The following is a 25,628-nucleotide window of genomic DNA, read 5'->3' as shown; positions in this document are numbered from 1 at the left end:
TTCAGGGAAGAGGAGCCTGCGGCCTTGTGTTCCTTTATGAATGACGACTCTGCATTGGAGGACTTTCCCACCAGCTTCCTGGGCCTCTGCACCATGAGGAGCTGTTTCAGCTTTCTTGGGGATGGCCTCCTGAGCTTTCATTCTTTGGCAGTGTTCGCCACAGATGGCTGGGCATTCTGTTTCCTCCTGACGCTCTCATCTCCCACTGCTTTGAGGTGCATTTTATGTATGCCCCTTGAGGACCTTGTTCACTCTCAGCAGCTTTTCCTCTGTACTCTCAATCTTTGCTAGGCTGTCTTTCTGTGGTTGGGCAGTTTCTAATTTCTTTTGAAAGATGTAGCGTGTAAACATGGCAGTTAAAAGGTTGGAACGCGTACACGTGGCAGGTGTTTCTTCCTTTTTTACCTCATCAATTTTTTCTTGAGTTTCTGCATCTAACACATTTTCCACAAAATGGAGTTCCCTCAGTTTGTTTTTATTAGTTGAATTGTTGGGTACAGGTTTAACAGAAGGGCTCCTTGTATTGTATTTCAAAAGGCCCAGCGGCATATCTCCATCCTGTGTATTTGAAAAAAGAAGTTGAATGAATGGTAATAATGTTGATTCCACATCTCCTAGATTTCCCTCTGAGATATAAGGCAGTATGTAACTTAGTGCACTGATAATATCACTTTTATTATTAGAGTCCAGCTGCTCATTCATGAAGCCTGACAAGCTGACAGCACTGTTAGGTGAGGACATCCTCTCTGACGCAATAGTCAGCTCGGTGCTGTTGTTCTTCTTCTGGGCTTGTAACACCTTCATCAACGATCCTCCTGCATTCTCTATAGATGTTTCTTCATCTGTCAAAAGAGAAGGGACTGTTTTTGATCATTGAAGACTGATGGGACAGCCTTTTGTCAGTCCACAGCCAAAGAAATTAGGAATCAGTCAAAGTTTGAGTGCCACTTAGGAGAAAAAGAAACCCACACTTAAGCCTATGACTGGCAACAACAAAATGTGAGAAAGGTCTCTCTTGAAAAGGGGGCTATCTACTCAGAAAATTCTGTAGCGTGAAATATAGGAACTATATTCAGGATTACTCCACTGGTTCCCAGGGGCCAGTACTCAAGAAAAGCCAAGGCTGCAAGACAAATATTCCCCTAATCAGCCGGACTCTCTGCAGATCTACTGTGACTCCTCACATTCATATACCCCATCCTGTCCTGGCTCAAAGGCACAGGAGTGTGAGGCTTCCTCTCTCCACCCCTTCAGTGTGCTTGTGTTCTTGCTGCTATCACAGATCTCCATGACAACCACCGCCGCTAACAGGTCGTCATCTGGACATGTCCTTCTCCAACTACCCAGTCAGTCCATTGCTTGGTCCCTGCTTCTATATATCCCAGTCCCCATAACAGAAGGCTCTATACAGAAAAAAAACACTATGTCCGCCCTGGCTCTTTGCTAATATTTGGGCAGGGATCTCGGGTATAAGTTTAGAGATTTGCCAGATTGTATGCCCATGTGGAATGTTCAACAAATCAATGGAATAATACTTGAGGCCCTAAAATGTAGACGGGAAAAAGCAACTTCTGTCAGATGGCTACTTTGCTTTCAATTCATTTTACTTCTAATGTTTCCAGCTCTACTTGGGGAACCATCCAAATCTTCTGACTGTGTGAAGGTAATGTGTACCATTGTGTAGCTGGGCTTGTCTTCCAAAAGGATTAAAAGTATTTATGGTGAGGGTCAAAGGAGGAGGGAAGGGTCATGAGAAAGGAGGAGCAGAGGCTAGCAGAGAGCCCCAAACTGGGCACAGGAGATCGGGGCACTAGGGTCATAGCACTTAACACCTCTGATCTTCTTTTTCCTCACCTGTAAAAGGAGAGTAAAAATGCCTTTTCTGCCCACTTCTGGGGGAGAAGGGTGTAATATAATTAGTAAAAAAAATGTTTGGGGGAGTTCCCAGGTGGTCTAGTGGTTAGGACCCGGCACTTTCCCTGCTGTGGACCTGGTTCAATCCCTGGTGGGAGAACTAAGATCCCACCACCTTTGTGGCCAAAGGAAAAAAAAAAAACTGTGTTGAAAAATCAGCAATATTGTCTTTATATAAGTGGCAAAGTGTTATTATTTATGATGCGCTCTAGATCACTGAAAGAGACCTGTATTCAAGCTACCTGGGCATGAAAGCACATTTTGGAAATCATCAAGTTAGTGCCCATAAATCTAATGTATAGAAACATAGTTGAAAGCCCCTGAGTGTTTTGTGGATAGAAAAACTTGAGATTCAGAGCAAGTTCAGAGCTGGACAGTCAGAGAAATAACTAGCTCTCCCATGCATTAGAAGGGCTTGGTAGCAGCTTCTGGTTATGGAACCAGAAACTCTCAGGCTCCAGATAGGACATAAAACAGCATCACTTGTACTCTTTATAAAATTGCAGAAACAAACCAAATAAACAAAAATATATTTACACCTGTCTTATAAAACAAAGGGTACTTGAGACCTAATGTATATAAAATCAGTTTACAAACTGTGATGTACTAAGTGAATAAGTTGTCATTTGCAGAGAGGGAAGCATAGGATATGTGGCCATTAATGTGAATTCCCTTCCCCCTTCCATTCCTTTCTCTGGTTCCTTTATATATGCAGATCAGTTACATTATGAAGCTAATAATGTAACTGAGCTATCATTAGCTTAATAATGTAACCAAGAATCTGATTTTTAGCAAGGGGGTAATTCTTAGAAATTTAGGGAGCTGGAACTCTAAATGAATGTATTAAAATAATGTAATTACATCATTAGTTTTAAAATGTATCATCCTTGATTAAAAATAAAAAATTAAATTAAAAATTAAAAATGTATTATCCCGCAATTGAGACTCACCACAACGTGTGACGTCCCTCAGGCGTTCACTGTCACAACGCAGCTTGACTGTCTCACAGACAACCTCAATAGTATTTTTAAATTGGCAGAGGCAGCAGGCCCTACGGCTGGGTAAGATCCTATAAATGGAAACACAGGTAATTAAATTCGTGGTAAAAGAGTTACCTGAGTAGGTAGAAGAGGTAGGCCAAGGCCACCACAGACCAGTGCAAAAAGGAGTTCTTGGGGCATATGGACTATAGAACTGGATAGGGGCCGGTTGGCCAATTGCTGCCCTTGACTGTTGGAAATAAATATAGAGGAGGAGAGAGGTGCCCAACAGAAGGATTAGGATGGCAGTAGGTATGATATGCCTAGAAAAAAGGGAATAGCGATTAGAATTGGGTGACACTGAACTGTAGTTTAATTCAGAAGTATCTCCTTCCAACCCGAAAGCCTCACTTTGGGTTGAGAGTACACAGGAATAAGGCAGACTTCTAAGAAGAGTATGAATAAGACCACACATTCTGGAGTCACTTTCTCAGTTCCTATTTGTGAGGAGTAATATATTAGAAATTATTCTAGTAATAAAAAAGCGTCATGTGGCTAAACAATAACAGAGATCGCATTGACCAAATCTGGACAAAAGGAACATTCCAAAGAATAACATTATCATTATAATAAGGTATAACGTAGTTAATTGAAAAAAAAGCACATGAGTTCAAAATGATACTCCAAATGAAAAGTGGGGGAGCTCTTCTTTATAGAATAATGTCAGCTAATAAATGCAAAAGGAAGGATAGAATTAGGAAAGTGTTATTTTGCAACTATCAATGTAATAATCGATTCAGACAAGGATTATCATTGATGCACAGTTGGGTGAAGAGTTGTTTGAAAGTAGGATCTTCACTGATCCCAAGGATCACCCCACATATTATTTATCAATTACCAAGGGGAAAAATAACTTTACAATGGAGAGATATGGAATAGACCACCTTAACCACGTGATCAAACTTAGCACTGGGCCACCTCAAGTGATGAAGTATGAAGAATACATCACCTATATAGTATTCTTCCCCAAAATGTTTACTTCGAATCTAATGAGGAAACAGACAAATACTGGTTGTGGGGCAATTTACAAGACAACTGGCTTAGACTCTTCAAAAAAGCCAATGTCATAAAAGACCAAAAAAAAAAATACTAGGGAAATATTCCAGATTAACGGAAACACAGACATGACATGCAATGCCTAATCTTTAATTGCATCCTGTATCAAAACAAAACAGACTTAAAGAATGTTATTGGCTTCTGGCCAAGATGAAGTACAAGGGCCAACTTAACCTCCCACCTGAAACAAGGAAAAAATCAGATGGAACATAATGAAACAACAGTTTTCAAGAAACTGAACCTCACGCAATACATTTCAGTGATTCCCGAGGAGATGGGAAATACATGAAGTGATCCCTATAATTGCCCTTACTTCTCTGAGAGAGTATCCACGTCATGGTACAGGGAAGAGAAGTCCAGACAGAGACTAGTGGGCTCCCTGACAGATGAAATGGAGATAAGAGTCTGGGAGAACCAAGGTAACTAGAGTTCACAAAGCAGAGTATCAGAGAGAAAAGAAGTGCACAGACAAAGAACTCTGGAGATATGCAGAGGGATCTCTTGAGAATTCAACAAAGTATGGGTCAGTACATTCGTGTGAGGAATAACTTGATGCCAGGAAAAGAACCACATGAAAGGATTAATAAGAAGAACAACTGGATATCACACAGGGTTGTAGGAATAGTACCTGTTCCTACAAGTCAGACTGGAAAACCTCATGATACTCAGAAAGGACTTGTCTCAGTAGTTGCAAATAATGAGCTCCAGACTAAAGGCTACTTAGACTCCTACCCAACGAACCTTAAAAGCTAGACCTAAAAGAATAAAATTGTTTTGAGTAACCTAATTTCACCCAAAACAAAGCCCAGGCATTTTACAGGAATATAAATATACTAGCACACAATAAACTAAAACTCACAATATCTGGGATCATATGAAAAATTGCATGCAAGCATGCAAAGAAGTAGGAAAATATGACCCATACTGAGGAGAAAAGGCAATCAATCAACAATAACCCATAATCGATACAGATGTTAGAATTGGCAGAAAACAACTTTTAAAAAGTTATTATACATGAAGAAAAGTTATTATAACTGTATTTCATATGTTAAAACACCCAGACTAAACACTGAAAATGTTAAGTACAGGCATGGATAATGTAAAACAGACCTAAATTGAGCTTCTAGAGATTAAAAACAATGTCTAAATGAAAAAGATATTGCAGGAGGTTAAAGGCTAATTAGACACGGCAGAAGGTCAGTGAACATTAAGGCATAGCAACAGAAACTATCCAAAATGAAACAAAAGGAGTAACAAAACAACAACAAAATGAATAGAGCCTCAGTGACTTGTGCAACAACTTCAAGTGGCCTAATACATGTGTACTTAGAGTCCATGAAGGAGAGGAGAAATATAAAAATTTGAAGAAATAATAGCCAAAAAATTTCCAAATTGGTAAACACTATAAACCCACAAAGTCAAGAAGATCAATGAACTTTAAGCATAAGAAACATGGACAAAACTACACCAAGGCACAGAAAATAATCGAATTGCTCAAAACCAGCAATAAAGAGAAGAATTTAAAAGGAGCCAGAGGAAAAAAATTATACACTACATACAGAGGAACAAAGATAACAATGACAGCAGAATTCTTGCTTGAAAAATCGTAAACGAGAACTCAGTGGAATAACATCTTTAAAGTAGTGAATTGAATTCTATCAAGCTAGAATTTTATACCCAGATCTGTCAAAACAAAAGCAAAATAAAGACTATCTCAGACATACAGAAGCTGAAAGAATTCATTGCTAGTAGACTTTCACAATAAGAAATGTTAAAAGAAGTATTTTTAAGCAGAAGGAAAATGACACCAGATTGGAATATGGATCTACATAAAAGATTAAGAATACTGGCTACATACAACAATGAAGACCCAATTCAACCAAAAATAAATAAACAAATTAAGAAAAGAAGGGAAAAATCATATAATCACTGCAGTAGATGCAGGAAAAGAATGAAAACATCTAACATACATTCCTGATTAAAGAAAAAAAAAAAACAGCCCTCAGTAGACTAGGAATGGAAGGAGACTTCCTCAACTTGATAAATGACTTCTACAAAAAACCTAACATCATACTTAATGGTGAAGGACAAAGTACTTTCTCACCGGGATCAGGAACAAGGCAAGGATATCTGCTCTCATTGCTTCTATTTGATATTGCACTGAAGGTTCTAGCCAGTGCAATAGGGCAACAAAAAGAAAAGACATATTCAGAATGGAAAGGAAGAAGTAAAACTATCTTTATTTGCCGATAACATGATTGTGTAGAAAACCTGATAGAAGCTACGAAAATGCTACTGGAACTAATAAATGAGTCTATCAAGTTTGCAGGGTACAAGATCAACATACAAAAAGATGAATTTGTCTCAACAAACAATCAGAGATCCAAGTTTTAAAATGCTACTTATAAAAGAATCCAACATATAAAATACTTAGAATAAATCTGACAAAAGACTTGCACACTGAAAACTGTAAAATATTGCCGGGGGAAATTAAGAAAGACCTAAATAAATGGAGAGATATAAAGTATTCATGGATCAGAAGATTCAATATTGTTGAGACATCAATTCTCCCCAAATCGATTTATACATCAAAACCCCAGTAGGCTTTTCTATAGACATTGACAAGCTAATTCTAAAATTCATATGGAAATAAAATTTAGAATAACTAAAACAACTTTGAGAAAGAACAAAGTTGAAGAACTAACAGCAACTGATTTCAAGGATTATGAAGCTACACCTTCAAGACATTGTGATAGTAGTGTAAAGATAGACAAAAAGACCAAAGGAACAGAATACAAAGTTCTGAAGGAGAGAGAGGTGGAGAACTGACTTTCAGGTTCAAAGGCATTTCAGTGGAGAAATGATAGTCTTTTCAACAACTGATGCTGGAACAACTGAATATCCAGGTGCAAAAAGAAAAAAAAAATGAACTTCCATCTAAACCATATACAGAAGTGAACTCAACTTGGTTCAAAGATCTAAATGTAAAACATAAAACTATAAAACGTCTAGAACAAAACAGGTGAAAAATTTTATGACCTTGAGTTCGGCAAGATTTCTTAGATACAACACCAAAAGCATAATGCATAAAAGAAAAAAATAGATAAATTAGACACCATCGAAATTAAGAATTTCTGCCCTGCAAAAGACACTCCTGAGTGAACGAAAAGATGAGTCACAGAATGGGAGAAAATACCTAGCAACTTACCTATTGGATAAAGGACTAATTTCCAGAATATATAAAGAACTCTCAAAACTCCAGAAAAATATAGATAAAAGATTCAAAGATATACAGGTGGAAAATAAGCATATGAAAAGATGTTTGACATGATTAATCATTAGGGATGCTACAGTGAGATACAACTACATACCTATTAAACTATCTAAAATTAAAAATACTGAGCATAGCAAATGTTGGCCACAACGTGAAGAAAATGCAGCTCTCATAGACTGCTGGTAGAGATGTAAAATGATCAAACCACTATGGAAAATAGGTATTTTTAAAAAACTTAAACATACACTTACCAATGATGCAGCCATTCTACAGGCAGGCATTTACCCAGGAGAAATGGAAGTAAACATCCATACAAGACTTGTACACAAATATTCATAGCAACTTTATCTGTAATAGACAAAGACTCAAACAACTCAAATGTCCATCAATGGTCAATACATAAATGGTGGTACATCCATATAAAGGAATGCTATTCAGCAATAAACAGAAATGAATTACTGATATAGACAACAATATGGATGAAGATTAAAATAATCATGCTGGGTTAGAAGCCAGTTAGAAAAAAGTATACACTGCATGATTCCATTTGCATAAAATTCTAGAAAATGCAAACAGAAAGCAGATCAATGGTTGCATGGCGACTGGGAAGTGCAAGGAACGATGGGAAGGAAGAATTACAAAGAGACATTAAGAAACTTTCTGAGGTGATGGACATTTTGATTTTCGTGATGTCTTCATGGTGTGTATGTAAGTGTGTGGGTGAACACAGATTATTGCATGTCAATTATACCTCAAAAAGCTGTTAAAAGAAATGATATTATATAAGAGGGACAATTGGGGAAATTTGAATAGCAACACTTTATTAGGTAATCTTACTGTGTAGGAATTTAATTTCTTCAATACTGTGTATTAACAGTATCGTCGTTACACAGGGAAATAATTTTTAATATCCAGAGAGCAGGGCATGTAGCTGACAAGAGAGGGATCGCAATTGTGGCAGATGCTGTGGGACGCTGAGGAAGATGAGGCTAGAGCAGTGACCAATGCGTGACGGCACGGTGAAGACAGTCATTTGTCAGGTGACCTGACAAAGACGGTTGGAACAGACTGCTAAATGCAGTGCCGTTTCCGCATACTAATCTCATGCAATCCCCTAAACTAGCCTTGGCGTAACAGACAGTTTCTATTAGCTTGCCATATTGGAAGGGGGAAGGCACAATTTAAGGTGCAGTAAGTTGTGTAATAAACTGTCACAATAGGGTCCTACAGAAATAGTTTTTTAAACTGCAAAAAAATAAAACTTGACACTTCCCTCACAACGTATATGAAAATTAACTCAAAATGAATCATAGACCTAAATGTAGCTATACAACGTCTGGAAGAAAACGTAGGAGAAAATCTTTGTGATTTTGGGTTAGACAGTGGGGTCTCAGAGAAAGATTTCTTAGATTAAGACGCAAAAAAGCAGAAACCATCTAAGAAAAATTGCTAAGGGACTTCCCTGGTGGTTAAGACTCCGAGTTCCCAATGCTGGGGGCCCGGGTTCGATCCCTGGTCAGGGAACTAAGTCCCACATGCATGCCTCAACTATGAGTTCACATGCCAGATCTAAGAAGCCCATGAGCCGCAACTAAGGGGCCCATCTGCCGCAACTAAGACCAGCACAACCAAATAAATAAATTAAATTAATATGAAAAATTAAGAAAAATTGCTAAATTAGGGTTCATCAAAAATTTAACACTTCTAGTTTTCAGAGACATTTTAATATAATGAAGATAAGTCACAATCTGGGAGAAGATATTTACTAAACACATATCTGAGAGCAAGGACTTTTTCCATTTGCCTGTTATTTAAAGCACTCTTAAATCTCAATAAAAATATCCAATTAAAAAATGGATTTGAATAGACACTTCATTTAAAAGGATATTTGCACATGAATAGACACTCAACATCATCAGCTTTTACAGAAATGCAAAATGTGGCAAAAACCACGAGATTCAACTACACACCTACTAGAAAGGCTAAAATTTTTTTAAAAAACAAATATAAGCATCAGGTGAAGATGTAGGTCATCTGCAACTCTCAGAGACTGCTTGTGGGAAAGCAACATGGCACAGGCACTTTAGAAAACAGTTCAGCAGTTTCTTAAAAAGTTCAATAGGCACTTAGCATATGATGAAGCAATCCCACCCTGAGGTATTTTACCCCAAAGAAATGAAAACATATGCTCACACAAGACATGTTCACACACACATGTGAGTGTTTTCAGAGGCTTTGTTCATAATAGCCAAAAAACTAGAAGAAGCTCAAATGTTCATCAAACGATGAATGTGTAAACAAACTGTGTATCCACACAACTAGAATACTGCTCAGTGCTCAAAAGGAATGAGCTACTGACAGGTGCAACAAAACAGATGAATCTCCAAAGAGACTGGCTAAGTGAAACAAGCCAAAAACAAAAAGCTACATACCACATGATTTCACTTATCAAATATTCTGGAAAAGGCAACATTATGCGGACAAAAATCAGATTGGTGGTTGCCAGGGGCTGGTAGTGACAGGAGGATGGATTGACTACAGAGGGACAAGAGGGGTCTTTTGGGAGTGCAGAAGTTTTCTTTACCTCAAATGTGGTGGTGGCTACAGAACTATACGTTTGTGAAAACACATCACACTGTATATTTAAAAAGAGTGAATTTTGTTAAATGAAAATTATACATAAATAAACCTGACTTAAGAAGATAATCAAACAAACCTAAAAATACAATTGAGTGAAAATCAATGTAAGAAAAATCAACTTACAGTGTTTCCAATTCAAGGGTCATCATGAGGATGCTTTCAATTGCTGTAAGTGACACTTGTGCTGTTCCCATGTCTCTGAAGGAGAAGCCCAAACATGCATGATATAAAACCCAAAGACAAAATTTCTAAACTGAAGAAGATACTTAACATGTGATTACTTCCACTTTGGCTTCTTACTTGCCATAGATGATAATTCCAAAGAGCTCTTTTGGAAGAAATTTAAATTTGCATCATCAAATTAATGACCTTGGTGCTGAACAGTACAATCATTTTCTATTATCCTCACTTCTCCTTTTCAATTGCATCTACCTCTTTTCATCACTCTTTTTAAAAAAAAATAATGTACCCCTTATTCCTTTTTTGCTTTCTTGGATAAATACTATTCCTATATGCATCTTCATGTTCCATATCTATATGTGTTCTTCAACACTGTTCTCATCCTCTGCTGGCTCTCTTACCCATATATATTCTTTCTTAATCCTTTTCTTTGCCAATAACTCTTATTTTCAATAACCCAGTTAAAATCTAAATTATGACTGTTTAGCCAAAGTACTCAATTTTTGACGAAAGTAAAAAGGAGCAGAAATTATCTCATGAACCATGAAACTGTTACAATACTTACAAATAGTTTAATGCTGGCACTTTATAAAGACAAGGATCTTCAACTGTTGGCAAAGGATTACGATTGAGAATTCTGAAAAATGGAATGGAATTAAAATTATCTGCATTTTCAATTACTTCCATGAAAGTTTATAGTCATTTTTTTTGGTATGGAACTTGAAGGTTAAAAAAATCATTTTCTGTCTTTACCTATAAATCACGCTTAGAATCTGTAAAACACTCTTTCACTGGGAGCTACCCAGGTCTCTAGATGATAAAGTGGAGAAGAGAAACAAACAAAACACAATAAAATAGAAAAAAATGTGGCTAGCAAAGAAAAAATATGCCAAAGTACTTTTCACGTTAAAAACCCTCGAAGTGACTATGCTGGCAGGAAGCCCTTGCTCTGTAAAAAAGTACTATTTCTAGTGTCCTCCATAATTCAAGGTGTTTTTCTTTGATCTCTACAAAGTTTGAAAAATTTCAAGATTTAAACTACCCAGCTAAAGACAAAAATAAGGCTAATTCCTTGGTTCTGGAGCCAAAGAAGAGAGAAATCCAAGAGGAACTGGTGAAAGCCATACTCCCATCACATAGTCCCGTGTATATTCTTGTGCCATAGCCTTTGTTACTGTGTATGTAATCAACTGTTTACTTGTCACTCTCCTAGATTGTCAGCAACTTGAGAGCAGGGACCGCACTTTATTGTCATTATTATTCCTGTGCCTGACATAGTGCCTAATATTTACTAGGCATTTAATAAATGTTTGCTGAATAAATAAATAACATTTTGTTTATATATCAATAAAATAAACAAATTAATTTTCAGGAACAAAATTTTATTCCAAAATGTTGGAATAGATTTTCTTCATACTTCTTTCTTTCTTTCTTTTTTTTCCCCTTAGTTCTTTATAACAAATAAGGGGGAAGAAAAACAGAAAAGAAACAGGAAGAAAGAAGAGAATATCTGACTTTAGGTTAACTCTACTCAAGAATTATTAGTGTACTTTTGCAGAATATTATAAAGATAATTATCAAAACTAATATCTTTTGGGTTGCCATGCATATGTGATCAGCATTTAACATTTCATCCTCACAGTAACCTAATGTGATATATATATTACACAATTGTACAAATGAGGAAACTGAGGCACAGAGAAGTTACATAACTTGTCTTAAGTTATCAAGCTCGTAAGAAGCAGAGCTGGAATTTGAACTCAGTTCTGACTCTAAAGCCTGTGTTTAACTTGAATGAAAAAAAAGGGTGTTTTTTTTTTTGAAACATCTGTTACTTTAACCTTAATTTTGACAGCACTAAATATAGAAATACCTTTTCAAACTTCATCTACCCATCTGGGAAAGCCTCTATGAGAATTATATTTTCTCTTTTTATTTATTTATTTATTTATTTCTCTTTTTATTTATTTTTTCCTTAATCATCTCTCGTGATAAATATTTAATTAGCCTATGGCCATTGAGACTTTATAGATTTTTTTTTAATTGCAGGAAAATCAGTAAAAATGATGGAGGAAGGACATCTGAAAATTCATCCCTGCATAGAAGCAACAATAACAACAACAAAACTGGCAAAAATGGTCAGAATCAACTTCTTCTGAACTCTGGAAACTTAACCAACATGCTGGCAGTAAATGGGGGAGCAATTTATTCAAGGAAAACAAATTAATTTCTGTAAGAACAACGAGATCTGTGTTGCTTTAACTTGCCCTCGACCTTTGGTCTCCATGCCAGTGGTAGCCTTGAAAAACAGCCCACATCCCTGGTACCAGAACGAGCAGCATGGACTGGGAGGTCCTTCAAAGCCTCATTCCCAAAGAACTGTCATTGTTTTACATGTCTGGTGGTCCCCTGGAAGACCTCACTTGAAAGGCTTGCCTTTGACCTGACTGAGGGCTGTCTAGTGAGAAAAGCCTCTGCTCAGGTGGCATTTCTGGAAAACATTTTCAAGCAAATATTCTAACATGGCGGTGGCATGAGGCAACGGATAACAGTTTGGGGCAAAAAACAACCCAACCGCAAAGCTTTAAAAGAAAAGCTGAGGAATGAGATGTCCACAGACACTTTGCAATATTCCAATGTATTCCTGGGAAACTGGAAGACCACAAGACATATTCCTGGGCATCTAGGAAAATAACTGTTAGCATTAATAAATGAGTTCAGCAAGGTTGTAGGATATAATATCAATATTATTTCTACACACCAGCAATGAGTAATCGAAAAATGGAATTTAGAAAACAATTCCATGTGGAACAGCATCAAAACAAATATAATACTTAGGGGAATATTTTACCAAGTAAGTGCAAGATTCACACTGAAAAGTACAAAACTGTTGAAAGAAATTGAAGAAGATCTAAATAAGTATAAAGACATGCTGGATTCATGGACTGGAAGATAATCTTATTAAAATTTCACTACTTCCCAAATCGACCTATGGTTCCATTGCAATTCCTATCAAAATCCCAGCTGACTTCTTTCCAGAAATTGCCAAGCTGTTTCTAAAATTCCTATGGCAATTCAAGGAAACAGAATAACCAAAACAATGTCGGTAAAGAACAAAGTGGGAGGACTCACACATCCTGGTTTCAAAACTCAGTTCAAAGCTACTGCAATCACAGTGTGGTATTGGAATAAGAACAGACATGGAAATCAATGGAACAGAACTGACAATATAGAAATAAACCCTCATATTTATGGTCTATTGATTTTCAACAAGGGTGCCAAAACAATTCAATGTGGAAAGAACAGTCTTTTCAAATGATGCTGGGATAACTGTACATCCACACACAAAATAATGAAGCTTCACACCGTATATGAAAATTAACTCCAAATGGATCAAATATACAAGTGTAAGAGCTTAGAAAACACAGGAGTAAATCTTTATGACCTTGCTTTAGACAACAGTTTCTTAGATATGATACCAGAAGCACAAACAACCAAAGGAAAAATAGATGAATTGGATTTTATAAAATCTAAAAAGTTTGTGCTTCAAAGGACACTATCGAGAAAGTGAATAAACATATAGAATGGGAGAAAATACTACAGGTGGGAAGAATAACATGCAGTTGGGAGAAGAAAAGTATAGTAGTTGCTAGGTGTAACAATCTCAAAATTTTGAACTATTACAAATAAAACAGCCAACCTGAATCACCCCAAAGGGCAGACCCAAGTTATTTTTGCTTTTAGTGTTTATGCCTTTCTAAATCTGAGAAGCTGCCAGGATTCTAGTACAGAGCAAAAAGGGAGGACAACACCCTCAAGTGTGTAAGCTTTTGTGTGTACATAGCTATGTAAAGGAAACCAATGCTGGCTGACTGGGGGAGCATTAGGGTGGCTCTGTGACCGCAGCTCAATTTGCCTTCATAGTGTGGCCACACCTCCCACACTGATATTCTCAACAATGGGGTAAATAATTCAATAGGGATAAGGCTTTGATTTTCCTCTTATTCTCTCTTCATGCTTATGTTCTTGGTACAATATTGATGTACCACGGACAAGCCAGCATGTGAATGTGCTCTGTCTGGTTAAGTCATATATAGCCTTTCTACATTGTAGAGTCCTTCAGTTTCTAAAATCATGGAGCTTGTATTGTTAGATCCAATGAAGTGACTAAAAGAATTTTTAAAAATAAGCCATCAGTCTGGACGTGCATAGGTGAATGAAGGAGAAACACTTTACAGTCAGAGAAAAAAGCATACTTAACATTTAGGATTATCAACCACTGCCGGTTTTCCATAGTATATTTCATTCCTGATTTTATCTGAAAGAGATATGATTACTACCACCATTCAAAAAGTGGTACTTTATAAATTAATAAGCTCTTGCCTCATCTTTGAGGTAGATTTCGGATTTAAAATAGACTACCACACTGCTAACTACTTCACCTGATATTTCTCAATAACATAGAGGCTTCATTCAAGAAACCGACTGCCTTATAATCACCTGACACCCGGTGATGAATCAAGGTTTTGTGGGGCCTGAACCTCATCTACTTTGGGAAATCCTATCTAATAAAAACATGCAAAGTTATAAATAGAAAAATCGCTAGGACCCCTCTCAAGACATTGGAAGGGACCTATGCAAGTGAGGAGCCCTGAAGCCTAAGGTTCATTGAATTCATGATAAGTCCACCTCAGCTGGGGCCCTTTTCCAAACTTATTTAATGCAGGCAACTTATAAACACCCCAGTAATATGTCATTATAGGTAGTAAAATGATTTAACTCGAGGGTGGCATCTTCCCTTGGTGGCTTGCCTTTGGTAAGAGATGCAATAAAGTTTAGATCTCACCATGGCAAATGTTTCCTGAAGCAAATTAGCTTTGTCTATTAGAAAGACTTAGTCCAAAACAAAGACATACTATACTGTGACAATCTTTTGAAAGTAACTGTGAATGAGTTTTCGGAGTACAGTACTAATTTATTTACAACACCAGATAGTTCTGATTCTTTCACTACCTTTTTCTGTCATTTAAGAGGAGCACAAATTCCAAAGGAACAACTTGGTGCCTCTTCCATTACAAGTCTTTTCTAACCTACCACCCATTGTTTACTTCATCACCCCCCTCCCTCTCCTTGTTACCCTGCTGCATAGATGCTAGAATGGCTCTCATATATGTTTTCCCATCGACATCCATATTTCTCCTTCCAGTATGAAAGCTTCTTGGGGACAAAGTCCCTGCCCTATGCGTCTTTGTATCCCCAGCACTTAGTACAGTGTTCACAGACAGTGGGCATGGCACTCAGTGAATGTTTTGGAATGAATTCCGTAATTTTTAAACTGTGATTTATTTATTTATTTCCACAATGTATTTTCCTGTGTTACCTACATAACTATAGTGAAACTCTGATTCTTATAAGGAACTCTTGGTGTTCTAGGATGTTTAGGAAAAGTGGTGAGTTTCAGACGTTGTACTGACGCTACTAAAGCCTCCTGGTGAAGGGACCTCACGAGCCTGCTCTCCGGTGTGCTAACAAAAGAAAAACCGACCCTTGGTGCTCTCTCCCAAAGGTAGGCGTCAGCAAACTAACAAGGGAAAGCAAGGAGGCCGCTAAAGATAGGCATCTGCAGGAATTGTTAATCCAGCTCCAGACACAGCCTCAACACCTTCATTAACCCAAAATGTGGGAACTGTGTGAAACTGGATTTCTGAACCACAAGACAGGTAAGAGAGTCTTTTCCAAAGCCAGGTGTAGAAGAGCTCTTTACCTTGAGTCTAAAATCGCCTTCGGGCCATTGAACGTACCCACTATCATTTCCTTGTGTCATGAGAAATCAGAGAAGTTTTGAGCTGAAGGGGTGTAAAACCCACACTTCTTATTGAAGAGTAGTCAGCAAAGAAAATATATTGAATTAGGCCGCAGCAAAGCATTTTCTTTATATTTTTCACACTACAGCTGAACACAAACAACGTCTTTTTCCATACCTGAAAGGTTCCTATTGGCCACAGATAATTCACTTCAGCAATATATGCTTTTTTGAAAAATAATGTTCTGGGAGGCTGGGGAGAGCCCTGTGGTGGGTGTTCAGGAATTCTTTCTGCTTTACCATTTAAAAGAGCTAATGATGGTTGGGGAAGCACCCACACCCACTGAACCACACCCTGCTAAACTTAGTTCTCTGCAGCTCTGTGTTGCATACATTTTAAGCAGTTAGGAACTTTGCACATGAAAAGGAATCAAAGTGAAATTCAAAAGTGGAAGTCCCTGGACCATTCGCATAATGGAGAGGCATCCGTGGGATTCCATGACAATGCTAATCTGAGTGTTTTTCTTTGGTGCCTTTAATTGACCATGCCAAAGATCAGTACTATGGAAAGCAGAGCCTTTCATATATATGAGTTAAACAAGTCCCTTGGCCTCTTTGTACCTTAGTTGCCTTATTTGAAAAAAAAAATTAAATGGCTCTCAAGACATACTTTCCAGAATTCATACTGGGCTTACTTACACCCAGCTAACCAATAACTGAATGATTGTTTTTACACACAGTTGTTTACATGTATTCATCTTCTATTTCACTTACAACTTGTGTAAAAACTGCATTCCATGCCAGGCCTGAAACGTTCCAAAGCTCAGTTCTGGGAGTAAATTGCAACCAAGATTTCTACAAAAAAAGACACAAGCAAAAGAATTAGAAAAGTAGATATTCTTTCAGAACATTTATCCTTTGACAAGAATTCTAATTTATATATGATGAAACATAACATCACTACTCCCTCCATACACTAATGAAATCTCACTGTGGGAGATATTATGATTTATACTTTCATGATTATATATGTGCTGCATTAGATACCAAATACTAAATGCTCATTAAATACTTGTGTTAAGTGATCTTTATTTCTCTAGCTAGGCAGCACTACTGACACTTTGGGCTGGATAATTCTTTGCTGTGGGAGGCTCTCCTGTACACTGTTGGATGTTTAGTAGCATCTCTGGTCTCTGTCCACTAGATGCCAGTAGCATATACAGTTCTGACAAGCAAAACTGTCTCCAGACACTACCAAATGTCACCTGTGTGCACAATCACCCTGGGTGAGAACCACTGCTCTTGATACTGGCTGATGTTGGGTGCTCAGCACGGTCCTGCTCTGTGCTGGATCTGTCACCTCGGGATACAATGGAGACTGAGCTACAACTTCCGTAAGGAGCTCTGGAGGCTGAGATGGGGGCTTCTGCTGGACTGGAGAAGGTTCAACCTCTTTAGTGACCTGTGGATTTATGGGAAGTGCCAGAGCCAGAGATTTAACAGTGACATTGTACAAGTGTGACTGCTGAGCTTCATTTACCCCATGATGAACACATGGTCAAACTACAACCTCCTTAAGTGTCTCCAAAGGCCGGGCGAGGGCCTCCTGAGGACTGGAAGTTTCTAGTTCCTCAGGGGCCTCTGAAGGCTGAGATGGAGCCCCCTGCGGTAGTGGAGGTGGTTCTACCTCTTCAGTGGGCTCTGCATGCTGAGCCTAGGCCTCTGCCTGGGGTGAAAAAGATTCAACGTCCTCAGGGGTCTGTGGATGCTGAGCAGGGGCCTCTTGATGAGGTAAAGATTCAGCCTCCTCAGTGAGCTCTGGATGAGGAGTTTGGGCCTCCTGCTGAGATGCAGAAATATCTCATCCTCATCAGAAGACTCCCTGTCGTGTAGCTTTTGGGCCATGTGTTCCTTGCGTGTGGCGCTGAGAGGCCTACACATACCCCTAAGCCAAAGTGGCCGCCTTCTCCCGAAAAAGCCCTCCTAGAACACAGAAAGGGAAATATTAATTCTGCATCTCCCCTGCTTTCTCTGGCCACAGTACTTTATCCTCCTCACATCTACCTGACTCTCACTTTCCCCTGAGCTTCTCTTACGCAGCAGAAATCAAAAAAAGCCCCTTGGAGGAAAACACACACAGTTAGTGTTACATGTCACTTTTCATCTCTCTCAAAATGTGCTATCTGTGCTTTCATTAGGACTAAATGGGGACCTCAGTCCATAATCACAATGAGCAAAATCACCACAGACCCGGGATCATGAAAATCATTGCATGCATGCTGGCCTTCCAGAAGTTCTCTGTGTCTGTCCAAAATGGACCCCAAGTGTCTCTGGAGAGACATTTGTATGTGGCTTAGCATGGAGCATAGGCAGTATTTTCAGCCCCGTTCACCTTTCTTTGCCCTTGGCCAACTGCCCTCGTGCAGTGAAAACACTGCACAACGGCACTGGGCAGAAACTTGTTACTCCCTTAGACGCGCTTCACACCAGTTTGCTTCGGACTTAGTCGCACATGCAGCATTTGCTGGGGGTGTGGGTGTGGGGAGAAGGTGATTTTATTTTCCTGGCTGCTCTATCCTATAAGTTGAATCTCACCAAGTAAACACCTGAACCCAACGAGCAAAGTCATCTATAGCTCTCTGACTTTCACTCTGCAGGCTGTCACTCAGGTGTCAGTGAATTGTGGAATCCGTTTAAAGGCCATGACCAGCAGGGAAGCACAAAATACTCTTTTCGAATACAAATAGAAGAGAAAAAAATCACAGTGCACAATAAGTTTGTTTCAGAAACTACTTATGTCCATATAGTATGTGTCTACTCAACTGTGACATAAAACGTAGCTCACAGCCCAAGCACAGTGTGTGATCAGTGGAGAAGTCCTCAGTGGAAAGGGACCATCTTCTTCTTGGTAATCACTAGCAGTATGACCATGGGGCAAGATAGTTTCCCTTTCTCTTTCTCCAGTTCCTTATTACAAAAGGAAGAGACAAACTAGTGTCTAAAGTTTCTCCCGGTTAAAATTCTATGAGGTTTGGATAAAGGGAATAGAGACTAGGGGCCTGAAAAACAGTAGGATGAGTAGGGAAGTTTTCTTGCCACTTTCCAGGAGGGACTCATATGTTCTACCTTTCGTCAGCTTTGAGTGAGGCCAGCCCCTAAATCCCCAACCATGTGGCCCTCCCTACCCCAGAGCCTCCTAGAAGGACTCTGGCCTGGCCTGATGCCTGGGAGCCAGGCATCAGCCCAGCAGGAACAGGTACAACCAAAACCTCTCCCCGTCCACCCTCTTTCCTTAAAGGACTAGTGAAAGCAGATGAATGTGTGCCAGTCCTGTTCTAACACAGCCTGGGCTGGGGAGCTAATTCTGCTGATAAATAAACTAGGGTAAACCTTTAGGGTAATTAAGCGTTCTTCCTGCCTTTGGTGAGGAAACTGAAATAGATGAGTTCTAAGTTCTCCTCTAGTTGTAAAATTCTGCTTTCAAAGACCAATATTTACCTTCTGCTTCTTTTTCTATCTTCCTCTTTTGCAATTCTATGAGAAGAAATCTGTTTTGAAAGAAAACAGGATCATGATTATCCATTACAACTATTTCCAAATCCTTATTCATTCCTTTTTACTTTAAATCTTATCTATCCAGCAAGATGATAACTCTTTCAAGGAAAGGAATTCTACCCTGTTTAAGAATCCTTTGACTCTTCCACAGTACCTAACAGGGTCTTCAATGCAGCTGGCGATATATTTTATTGACTGTTTTAGATAACGTTCAACAGATAATTCCTCATAAAAACTCTTAGAAGTAGGAAAAGAAAATAAAAGTATCTGGCAGAAACCTAAGCATTGTTTTAAAGTCAAGAACAAGAGTAGGATGCCCAATCATTACTGCTACTATTGAGCATTGTGGAGGAGGTCTTAATCAGTACGATAAGAAAAACAAAGTATTGGAAAGAAGAGACAAACATATCTGAATATGAAACAAGGGGCCCAAAAAGACCAAAAGAATCAACTGAAATTTTATTGGAAGTAACATGAGTAAGATGGCTCCATACAAAATCAAGAGATCAACATATTAGCCTCAATAGCTTTCCCATATACCACAAATAAGTAACTAAAAAACAGAAGAAACCTCCCATTTACTATATCAATAAAAATGCATAAAGCACCTAGGAATAAATTTAGCCACAAATTTGTAAGACCTATGTGATGAAAATATTAAAACTTTTTTGAAGGACATTAAGAAGTACTTACATGGCATGAGATACCATCCTCCTAGAATGTTGTAAAGAGGTCAATTCTCTTCAAATGAAACTAAAAATTCAATGCAATCCATTTTATAGCCAAAATAATTTTTAAATAAAACCTGGCCAGCTGACATTTGGTAGAGAATATATGTAAGAATAGTTATGAGATGTATGCAAAAGAAGGTCAAAGAGTAGGACCTTGCCCTAGCAGATATAAAATATGTTATAGAGCAACTGGAATTAAGCAGTGTGATATCAGTACTGGTACAGGACAAGATAACTGGATCACAGAACAGCATCCAGATGAAGATAGCATATTAGACCAGGGAAGAAAGAATAAACCATTCAGTGAAAGATTTGAAAAGAATCAGATCTTCATGTAGGGGGAAAAAGTTAGATCCCCTACCTCAACCACACGAACAAACAAATACAACAAATTCTGGACAGATTATAAAAGTACTTGAAGAAAATATTAGAGATGATTTTTACGTCACGAGGTGACAAAGGCCTGGCTAACAAAACCCACCCCACATGAGCCATGAGGAGACGACAGGCAGATATGGTGGTAGACTGTCAACCCACCTCCTACTCTTCACAGCCCTTGCCCCCTTTTCCCCTGGACTGTTTGTCTTCTTCTTGTTGACTTATAAAACTCTTGGGAGTTCCCTGGTGGTCCACTGGTTAGGGCGTGGCTCTTCCACTGCTGTGGCCCGAGGTTCAATCCCTTGTCAAGGGACTAAGATCCTGCAAGCTGCACAGCATGGCCAAACCCCACCACTTCGAAACAAACAAACAAAAACTCTTTATGGTAAAGAAATACTGGCTTTCATTGAATTTCAGTGTTTCGAATATTTCCAGTGTTTTTGTCTCTAAGGAGACAAGACAAAAGAGTGGAGTAGGGAGCACCAGCTTTGCAGTCGGGTGAAACTGCCTTCTGCTTTTGGTTTGGCCGCTGGGGCCTTACACTGATCTCCTTCATCTATGAGGGAGGGATAGTAATATTATCCTCACAGGACTGTGGGCTTTACATCAGACAATATATGGAAAACTCTTCATCTTACGCTTGGCATGAATCAGTGCTAAGCTGGTGTCACAGACAAGATGGTGGAATATATCAAAGGCTCTGCTTGTGGCATCAGCCTCTGCAGGCTCTTTCCCACCAGAAGATTATAGAAATATTGCTTTTATTTTCTTCTAATACCTTTATGTGGTCTTTTTTCACATTTATAGATATATGTTTATTTAACATGAAACATGGGGATCTGCTATTTACCCCCCAAATACTTAGGCAGCTATTCTATCACCATTTATTTATTTTCTTCCCCTGATTGCAATATTAAAACATGATATTTCAAAGGCCTTAAGAACACAGGGGTCTATTGCTGGACTCTATCCTACTTCAAATAAATATTCGGTTGCATTATTCCTCACTGTGGAATTGACATAACGCCTTATCTCTCTTCCGTTGGACACCATTATTGTCTACCAAAGGAAGAACACTGCATGGCCCCTGTCCTCCAAAAGCTTATCGTATATGTGGGGAGAGGAAATAACGGTTAGGACTCCTCACTTTCACTGCTGAGGGAACAGGTCCAATCCCTGCTTGGGGAACTAAGATCACACAGGCCCAAACAAAACTAAACAAAACAAAACAAATGCAAGAAGTTAAAAACAATAAAAAGGGGACTTTACAGAAATTCTAAAAATGCCAAAGGCCATATGCCACCTGAGATGTAGAGGGTACAGTCTGGGCAATGGCCAATGACTAGCAAGCTAGTCCCCAGCCTCCTAGGCTCAGAAATCACACTCTTCCTCACCAAGCGAGAACTGACGTCTTCCTGTTGTGGCAATCTCACTTTAGCAATATCACAGGATGGATCAAACATCAGAATGCCAAATTATTACTTGACAATGAGAAATACATCTGTTCTACACACAGGGCATCTGTGTCTACACAATCAGAGAATTACCTTCTGTGGGGACAGGCCTCCGTGGCACACTAAAGCACAATCACAGAATCGAAGGCCACTTGGTGACAACAGAATTAGAAAAGGAATCAGCTGAATCCAGAATTTAATGGGAAGGCCTGAGGTAACTGGATCCATCCATCTCCTCAACAGGCAGCCTGGCTAGTGGGCCTGACTCTTCAGTTATGCTGCCTAAGGTGCCATCTCTACTCTTGGGCAATGTGAGGATGGGCACTGCCCATGTTGGTCTCTCCTCACCTTTTCTATGCTTTCACTAGTGACCAACCCTCCTGCAGATAGACACATTTCTCTTTAGAAGTTAGTACATCATGCCAGGTTTGATTCAAGTGTGATAGGCCAGGAAGCCATTGGCCCTTACACATCTCTGCTCAGCTCCATGATGTGCTAACCTTGGTGGCTCTCTCCTGGGGGGCTGCCTTTCAAAACACTGCTTACCACTTTTGTGAGTTCTGAGGGGAGGGGACTGCTTTGCTATGGCCCCTAAGAAATGGTGACAAACCTCACAGGACTAGGATCAGGAGGGCTGGAGTATTCAGGGAAGGCTTTACAGAGAAAGATATCTGAACTTGAGTTGGCTTTTCAGAGATTCATAGGAGTTCCACAGGCAAAGCAAAATAAAGGAATTTTCGATGGACAAAGGCACAGACAAAAGTAGGAATGGGTATGGTGTAACTAGCGTATAGTGAGGAGCTGCTTTGGCTGGAATGGAGGGCTGCCATTACAGGAGAAAAGATAACTAAAGTAATGTGGAGTGGTAGGGTAGAATCAAGACTGTCAGCCTATTAAAATCACTCTTTTAATGTTAGCAACTGCCTGCTGGGAAAAGTAATCAACCACTATGTAACTGAACAAAAGGTAAACAGGCTAGCTCCAGGAACGGGCTACTATAAATATTTGAGGGTAGCCTGCTGCAAGATTTTACTTGCAGTGTTTTAATGGAACCTATCTACACAATTCCTAATATACCGGAGAAGAAAGCTGCTAAGTAAACCTGAGGAATTGACGAGATCACACTTGTGTCTTTCAGGCATGTCCTTTTAGCCCTCCCAGGGTGACTGATAGCTCCTTGAGTATGGAGATCCTATATCTCTCATCACTTCAGCCAAGAAGGAAAGGAATCAACGGTAGAATGAGAGTGACTGGTGAGGACCTCAAATCAGCATACTTTGTTGAGTTGAAGAAAATTTATTATCATGTCAACTCTGGCCTTCTTATAAACTTCACTTGTCAAAAGAGTCCAATAGCTTGTTATCAGGGATCCAATTCCATAGGGATCTCCTGGGAGTGAAGTTCCTTTTAAAAGAGTCCTGTGGGGACTTCCCTGGTGGTGCAATGGTTAAGGATCCGCCTGCCAGCACAGGGCACACAGGTTCGATCCCTGGTCTGGGGAGGTCCCACATGCCGCAGAGCAACTAAATCAGTGTGCCACAACTCCTGAGCCCGCGCGTCTAGAGCCCGTACTCCACAACAAGAGATTCCACCTCAATAAGAAGCCCGTGAAACGCAATGAAGACCCAACACAGCCAAACAAACAAACAAAAAAACCACAAAAAAACATCCTGGGAATATACTTTTCAGTAAAAGAACAAAGTGTATGTCAGTCCTCATGGCTAAAGGGAAGAATCAAGTAGTAGCAGGTGGAAAGGTGGATTTGATTCTCAGTTTCTGGGTTCTGAATCTGAATTAATTATTGTCCTTCCCTCACTGAGACAGAAAATTGTAACGCAAATCGTCACTACTACAGGTACAGAACTGCCAAGATGAGTTAGTTGTTATAGTCATAACCTGGAACTTCTTTTGTGAGCTAAAGAAATATATCACAATTTTTAAAAACAAGGAGATAGAAGGGATGAAAACTTACGATTCTTAATCCTATTCTAAACGATAGCTAACTATTCTTAAACTACTATGAAACCCAATCCTTTCAGGCGAGTAGCTTCTATAAGAACAAGCCAAATTTAATGTTATTAGTCTTATCATTAGCATTTTCTTCTACAATTTATCTACAATTTATTTATCTTGTGTTATGTCCTTTTCACGTCTACCCTAGGAATAGTGACACACGCTCTCAATGAGCAAAGTTGGAGATCACTGTCTTAGCCCGTTTCATGGCTGAAGATAAGATACTGACTAGGAGCCCGTGGTATTCCCGCTTGGGCACGTTAATGGCATGTCCTAAACTCAGTAAAAGTCCAAGTCCCATGTGTCAGGGGTTATCCTCACCTCACTTGACTCCTGCTCTTTCTGCTCACTCTGGGCTTCTGTGCTCTCACTGATATAGCTGTCAGCTTTCCACTGGTCCATATCCCATTCCGCTTTGGACACATTTACTTCTTGCTGCTTGCTGAGAAGCTTCATCAGGAGGCCTGTTCTAGAGATGAGGTTGGCACAGGCCAGCTGCACGTGGGTGTCCGAGCAGTCTATTTTCAAAGTCTGGATAACATGAGAAATGAGCCTTTGCACGTCATTGTTGGGGATGAGGGACCAGAGCTGCTGGTTTAGCTGAGTTTCAACTGGATCACCCGGGGATGCGAGCCCTGGGAAAGTGAAGCCTGTGGGCTTAGAGGATAATTCAGTGACCATGTTGTGGTGCTCCCATTGTGTTTTGTTGGTGTGTTGGACAGCTGGCATACTGTTGTCTGCAGCAACAGTAGAATGTGCAGTGGAGACGTTCCTATGGCTAGTGTTTCCAGGGCCCGTTCGTCCTGGCAGAGTAGCGTTTCCTGTAGAAATAATTGCTCCAGAAACATTTTGTGCAGTATTGTTTACTGAAGTAGTGTTTTCTGCAGAAGGGTCTGAAAGAGAAGAAGTCACTTCTCCTGAAGACGAAACAGCCTCTCGTGGAGGGGAATTTATGAGACTCCTCACGACAGGGAATGGAGGGCTTGCAAGCATCATTCTATCAAGTGAACTTTTCTTTCTGAACTTTCGACTCCCTTTTTTTTTTTTTTTTTGCGGTACACAGGCCTCTCACCGTTGTGGCCTCTTCCGTTGCGGAGCACAGGCTCCGGACGCGCAGGCTCAGCAGCCATGGCTCACGGGCCCAGCCGCTCCACGGCATGTGGGATCTTCCCGGACCAGGACACGAACCTGTGTCTCCTGCATCGGCAGGCGGACTCCCAACCACTGTGCCACCAGGGAAGACCCTCGACTCCTTTTAACTTTGGGTTTTCTGTGGACCCAAGGAGACCTAATTTTATGGAAGATGTATGTTTTTTTCCAGAATGTGAGATTAATTCGAAGTCCTTAATATTTCTAACTCTTGCCTTTGCATCTTCGAAAACATGAATAGCGTTGGATAAGTCTTTTGATTTGCTTTTAACCTCAGATGGGGATTTTGGCGGGATGGAGGCACAAGGCCTGCCCTTGAAGTACGGTTTCAGGGAAGAGGAGCCTGCGGCATTGTGTTCCTTTATGAATGAAGACTCTGCATTGGAGGACATTCCCAACAGCTTCCTGGGCCTCTGCACCACGAGAAACTGTTTCAGCTTT

The 25,628-nt window shown here is 39.5% G+C and overlaps 1 protein-coding gene across 1 annotated transcript; it reads right to left on the bottom strand.

Annotated features, from left to right (window-relative positions):
• Positions 1–222: 222 nt before the first annotated feature.
• On the bottom strand, positions 223–25,541 carry LOC308611710 (uncharacterized protein; the record flags this gene model as incomplete). The annotated part of the gene is made up of 7 exons (XM_081260390.1): positions 24,360–25,541; positions 19,406–19,455; positions 16,682–16,762; positions 10,670–10,741; positions 10,048–10,122; positions 2,865–2,983; positions 223–842 (listed from the first exon to the last, which is right to left on the bottom strand). The coding sequence occupies exons 1-7, from the start codon at positions 25,032–25,034 to the stop codon at positions 223–225; spliced, it is 1,692 nt and encodes a 563-aa protein (XP_081116516.1). The 5' UTR covers positions 25,035–25,541.
• Between the last annotated feature and the right edge of the window lie 87 nt (positions 25,542–25,628).

The sequence above is a fragment of the Mesoplodon bidens genome (assembly GCF_964165515.1).
Source record: "Mesoplodon bidens genome assembly, contig: HAP1_SCAFFOLD_297, whole genome shotgun sequence".
Lineage (NCBI taxonomy): Eukaryota > Metazoa > Chordata > Mammalia > Artiodactyla > Ziphiidae > Mesoplodon > Mesoplodon bidens.
The sequence above is the reverse complement of the archived record's forward strand: the minus strand, read 5'-3'. Positions and strand labels throughout refer to the sequence as shown.